At 28.3% G+C, this 6,685-nt stretch overlaps 1 protein-coding gene across 1 annotated transcript; it reads right to left on the reverse strand.

The window, feature by feature from the left end:
- Positions 1 to 5,089: 5,089 nt before the first annotated feature.
- Positions 5,090 to 5,608, reverse strand: LOC113373924 (dr1-associated corepressor homolog). The gene has a single exon (XM_026614191.1). The coding sequence runs from the start codon at positions 5,606 to 5,608 to the stop codon at positions 5,090 to 5,092; it is 519 nt and encodes a 172-aa protein (XP_026469976.1).
- Positions 5,609 to 6,685: the final 1,077 nt, after the last annotated feature.

A 6,685-nucleotide genomic window follows, 5' to 3' on the forward strand; every position in this document is an offset into this window, starting at 1 on the left:
GATGCATGAAGGTGAGAAAAATTTTGGACAAAAATACCATAAAAAGCTGTTACTACGCTGTTTTCTCCGTTACATTTACAATATTTATTTTATCCTGAGTCCCTTAATCTAAGTCCTGCTTCTATAACACAATAAATCTATTTACTACTCAAAAAAAATATATGCTGGCACTGTCAGTCAATTCCGAGAGCTTTTGTGTTTGTCAACTGGGACGCAGTCAGCAGATCCCTTTGTCAAAGATATTCATCGGGGGCCTATTTGTACGTTCAATTTCGAAGAGAGCTAGAGAATAATAAAAAAGTATTTTTTTCATTATGGAACTTGATATTGATTTAAGATATTCTCCAATTTATTTTAATAAATTGGTAAGATTTGTACCTCATCACCGAAACGTTTCTTTGATTTGATTACTTGCAGAATTTGTGTTTCATATGTTTCGTAAATTGTGATCTATATAATTTTATACTCGTTATTCGAGAATAAAATAAAAAAAACTTTATTTCTTAAAATTACAATAAAATATATAAAATAACTGAATTTTACAATATAATGATATAATGAATTATAATTTTATAACTGGACTGGTGTAAATACTGGCAAAGATTATCCTCGTCGAATGTAGAGATCTTGCTACTTATATAGTTAAAAATATGCTTTATCAGCAAGGAGGATCTTGTGGCTAGATATAAGCTATGTCAGCGGGATGGATCCCGTAACTCCTCCGGCCCTAGATGAAAAACCTCCGGGTGCAGGTTGGTGGTTGTGGTTGGTTGTGGCTCTCTTGTTCTTGTGGTGTCTCTACTTCTGGAGTAATTTGTAATTTCTTTTTGTTGTATCTTTGTCTGCAATACTTGAACAGGATATAAATAATAATAATAGTTATAAATATTATATACATGATAATTGACACGATGCTGTTGTTGTTAATTCCAGTCTTCCTTGCATAGAGTTTATGAATTTGTTCTTGATCTTCTTTAATTTTAGATAGCTCATTTACTTGAATTGACTTGATTGCAATTGGTTCTGATAGTTTTGTATTTGTATAATTTAAATCAATTCTTGGTAAAATTATTGCTTTTCCTTCTATAGACGACTCTTGATTGTAATAGTTTTTCTTGTCAATGCTGAATTTACATAAGTGTGGGAGTTTTAAAAGAAAAATTCCTTTAATAAACTTAGTTTCTTCTTGATGATTGCAAATCATATCGATTCTTGATTGTGTGCTTAGTAAAAGAATATAGTGTGCGTTATTTATTTTCTCTATAATATTGTGTGTAATGTTGACTTGAATTTCATTGCATGTTTTGATGTGAGTGTTATCTAGTTGTAGTAATTTTATGATACATTCTTCGTCGTTTGATAATATGTGTCTAATATTGCAAAAATATTTTTCTGAAACTTCTTTGCAATTTGTATCGTCAAATTGATAGTTATTGTTGCCAAATGTAAGGAAAGGTTTTGGTGGAATAATGACTCTATTTTCTGTATTTGGAATTGGGTATAATTTATAGTGTTTAAAGGTTTCAGGTAAAGTGATTGGAAATTTGATAAGAAAAACAATTTTTTCGTCTGTGTAATAATATTGAATATTAAGTAAATTATAATATTTGTGTAGATTACTATCGTCTATGGGAAATGGTAATGACTCTACATTGTATAAATTCTTTACAGTATTAATCATAAAATTCAAATCATCTAATTTAATTACTGAGTTATGAACTAAATTCATCTTAGCTAAATCTAATGATATTTCTAAATCGTTTAAAATATTTGCTAAAATAACTAAACTATAATTAATTTGTTCTAAACTATCTTTAGCTATAAAATATTCATTATGACTAAAACTACCGAATTTTAGATAATCATTGATATCATTCAATTTCTTATTTAATATTACATCATTTTCTCTAATATTAATAATTGTATCTAAATATTCAATTAACTTATTATTTAATGTCATTTGTTTATTCAATGTTTTTGCATAAATTTCATCGTTAGTTTCCAATATACGTATAGCGTCATCGTATTTTTTGGCATCTTGTGCATCTAAATTCCCTGTAATTTCCTTAATTATGCTACCTAGTCCGTTAATAAGTCCTCTTTTAATTCTTCTAACCGGTCTAATAATATTATATTTATCTTTAATAACATTAATCATAGTATTTGTCAAAGAAATGTATGAATCTAATCTTCTCAAATAATCGTTATGTTTATTATTTAAAATAGATAAAAGTGTATCAAAATCTGTAACCAAATTAGTAATCTGTTGTTTAATCAAATCTGTATTAACATAATGAATAAAAATATGGTATTTTTCGATTAACTTTGCATTTCCTAATTCAAAAGGTAAAATTCCAGTTGTATTTAATTCTTGAAGAAAAATTTGATCACTGTTTGCTGCTAGTACTAGGTGTAATATTATTAGTTGAAACAACAACATCTTGTTCACGTGGGATTTGCTGAGTATTAGTTTTTGGACGTTTGAGTTCTTGTTTGTGTATCGTAATATTCTTGTCAGTAAGAATTGTATTTCCTAGATCTTTCTGTACTTGTATCTGTTTGTAACGTGAAGCGGTTTTGTCTCGCGGGTTTGATTTTAAATATGCACGTGTGTTTTCGTCGCATTGCAAAGGATCATGTCTTGTTTCGTTATGTTTCGATATTGTTTTGTCTTTGTTGCTATAATTCTTTTCAAAAATTTTCTCATACATTAACTTTGTTCGTTGTTTGTGGTCTTCTAAATAATTTGTAAGAATTTCTGTTTCTATGTCTATGTCAAAAGGAGATCTCGTAGAGAGATGACCTGAAATAATGTCAAATGGTTTTAATTTTGTCACTGAATGTATAGAACTATTATAACCGTTAATAGCATAAGGGATAATGTCGAGAATACTAAGATTATTATTTTCGCGTTTGAGAATACGTATATGTTCTAGAATAGTAGAATGAAATCGTTCAATAGGTCCATTTGAATTTGGATGTAAAGGAGTTATGTAGTGGATATTAATTTTATGCATTTTCAAATATTCTTGTAAGGCAGAAGATTTTAGATCAGGACCATTGTCCATCATTAAAGTATCAGGAACACCAAAATGAGAAATAAATAACATTAGAACTCTAATTATATTTTGCGTTATATTAGAAGCAATAGGATATGCTTGCGCATATTTAGAAAATGTATCAATTATTGTGACAAGTTTTTGTTTACTAATTGTAAGAATGTCTAAATGTAAAATTTGAAATGGTTTCGAAGCTGTAGGGGAAATAGAAAATTTTTGTTTTGGTGGATTTCTGTCGTATTTTTCAGTAGAACATAATGTACAATTATTAATATAAGTAGTAATATCATTACGAATTGTTGGCCAATAATATTTTTGTCTAATACGTGATTCGTTCTCGTTAATTCCTCGATGGTTAGAACAATCTTCATGAATTGTTTTTACTATTAATTTTTGTTTATTTACATCAATAATATCTTCTTTAAAATCATTACATATAACTAATTTAAATGCTGAATAAGTGAAAGTAGAAGTTAAAATGTTTGTAATGTCAGCAATATATTCGCTATCGTTGACATACAACGCAAAAGATTTATTACTAGTGGTATATTCTTTAAAATATTTTCATTAATTTATTCTCTATATTATGGTAACAATTGTTATTGCCTACTCTATTTTATTAATTAAACATTTTGTTTGAGTTAATTGGATACCATATGCATTGATACCAATTTCTCTCAATTTGCGATAATAAAACATTCAATTGATATTTATATATGATAAAAATATAATTAATCAAATTTATGTTAAAATGATATTATATATTTTCGCAGCTTAAGCTTGAGCTCAAAATTAACAAGAATTATTATAATTCCATTATCATAATAAATTATGTTTCATAACAATATTGAATATTTATGATTCGAAATATAATATCAAAATGTAATAATAAATGAAATGGATGAATAGCAACGTAATCATGTTCATTGACTTCGTTATCTAATTCATTACGCAGTATTGAAAATTATTTAATTCATTTCTATTAATTAACGTAATATAATAAAATATAATATTTTTAAATTTATTTGAAATACTATTAAAACTAACTAAAATTTGTCAATATTTTTTGTATCGTGAAACCTTAGGCGTGATTCGAGAGTCATCAATTTATTCCTACCGGTGAAAATTAAATGAATCATTTTTTCCTATACTTATAATTTCTGAAATTTGAAATCATATTATGCGATTTATTTGGAGAAACAACATTCGGTGAAAATAATGTATTACATTTAGGCACTATTTGATCTGACTTGTGCTTTACTATGTGACGGTAAATGTTTGGGTATCTATGAAATTTGGAGTGGACAGGTATAGTGGCATTTTTCTCTTCAAAATTTGAGTGGTCTGTCTGTATTAAATTTTCAGTATGTGGGAAATCTACATGTGAATCAGGTTTGTTTGTAGTAAAATTATAAGATTCTGTTTCTAAAGGTTTAGTGTATGTTAAATTAATTTCATTTTCTGTTAGGTTATGAATTTCAACTATGGCTTCATTGTTTTTTGCTAATGTTACGGTATCTGGAATGAAACAATTTGGAAAATTTTGCCTTGTAATTAGAATTTCACCTTCTTTAATGTTAACTGGGACTTTACATTTTTGAATGCATCTTTCTGGTATCTGTTGACTAAAAAGTATTTTTTTGGACTTTTCAAATAATGTAAATTTAAATTAGTATTAGGTAATACTAGCAATTCATTATTAAAATCAATGAGCGCTTTCAATTTTTTTAGATTATCAATTCCTAACAATCCATCGAAAGTTTCGTGAAATTTGAACAGATGGAATGAAAGATTTTCATTATTTTGGAATTCATTGAAGCTTGGGATGTTGCATGCAAAATTTTCTGTGTGGGTTGATAGAGCTGTTTTTATTGTACAGGGGTCAGAATAAATGAAATTTTTGAAATATCTATTAGCAATCTCTGGGCAAATAAATGATTTCGTTGAACCTGAATCAATTAAAATTTTTAGGTCTGGATTTCTTATTTGAATATAAGGAAGAGAATAATTTTGAAAACTGTGAAATTCAACTATGTTTGATTTTGTCGTTGTTCGTCCGTTTGAAAATCCACATGTGGTTCGTCAGAGTATGAATCTTGTTCTGAATCAATGTTTTCTAAATTGTAGAGTCTGTTATGTCGTTGTTTGTTATTTGCGGAATTAATAGTTGATACACCACTCATAGGTGTCCAGTCAGAACCTTTTGTTGTATTGTTCGTTTGATTTGGAAATGGGGAATTTTGTTGGTTAGGTCTTAATGATTGTTGAGTCATTTGATTTGCTTGAAAGTTATTTGATTGGAAGCTATTTGGTTGGAAGTTATTTGTTTGGAAATTATTTGGTTGGGACATTTGTGGAGTATAAAAATGTGGTTGGAAATGATGTTGTCTCTTATAATTTGGAATTGTCGTATTTGAATTTCTAGGAAGTGCAAAATTGGAGCTGTTTTTCTGATAACTTTGTGGATTACTATTTCTTTTACTATTGTATCTAAAGTGGTCTGAGTCATCTCTAACACTACTAACATAGTCGTCCTTTTCTATAATCATTAAAGCTTCTTCTAATGACGAAACGTTACGATTTCTGAGAAGTGAACTGTATGGCTGTTTAACGTGTGCTATGAATACGGCCAAGGCACTTTTTTGGAAGTTGTTGCATCTATCTAGGATGATTTCTTTGTTTGTAAGGTGTAAGTATATATAATTATTATAAATTGTAATCAAATTTTGAAATCTTTCATAGAACTGATAAACGGTTTCATTTGGTAATTGTCTCATATGATGGAGATCAAAAGTTAAAGATATATCATCTCTACGGTCTGAAAATTTTGATATTAGTACCCTAACTATATCATCTATTTCTCTAGCATTGGCAATTTCTATAGCATATTTAGCATTGTCATATAGTTTCGAAAAAACTGCGCTCCTAATAATTTCGTTTTGTATACATGTCGGATTACTACTGTCATGATATCTATTCTTGATTTCCCTAACTCTTGAAATAAATGAATTTAGTTCTGCGGGGTTACCGCCAAAACTTGGAATAGTGTCGATCAATATATGATCAAATTTGGGGATGTTTTGAAGGGACATATTTGCTAATGAGTTTGCTAAGTTCTCTATAAAATCAATACCAATTTCCATAAACTAATTCGCGTACGTGGAATTATGTTTCAATGGAATGCAAAAATAAAATAAACTTGTATATATATTATTTAATCAATTAATTAATTAAGAAAATTTTAAACTGTAAAAATTGCTTTCTTATCTCCAGCGATTGAAGGATAAGGGAGGATGGCAATTTTACTATCAATTAAAATTTTTCACTCACCAGTTCCAGATGTTTCGGCGAATTTCCTCTTCGCACTTTTTCACACAATATATTTTTTTTCACTTGCACTTTTGCACACTATGAATTACAATCACCTTTGAATTGATTGGAAATCCTGCGATAGGCCTTTCCGAATTCAATCCTATTGATTTTTCTATCACTTTTACTAATTATTGGTTCTGAATTCTGAATGATTGAAATCAATGGATATCTGCGATAGACGATCCCGAATTCAATCCTATCGATTCTTCTATCACTTTTACTAATTATTGGTTCTGAATTCTAAATGATTGAAA

This window comes from Ctenocephalides felis, unplaced genomic scaffold, assembly GCF_003426905.1.
Source record: "Ctenocephalides felis isolate EL2017-DRISC unplaced genomic scaffold, ASM342690v1 CF-g0.4_SCAFFOLD_01604, whole genome shotgun sequence".
NCBI classification, from domain to species: Eukaryota; Metazoa; Arthropoda; class Insecta; order Siphonaptera; family Pulicidae; genus Ctenocephalides; species Ctenocephalides felis.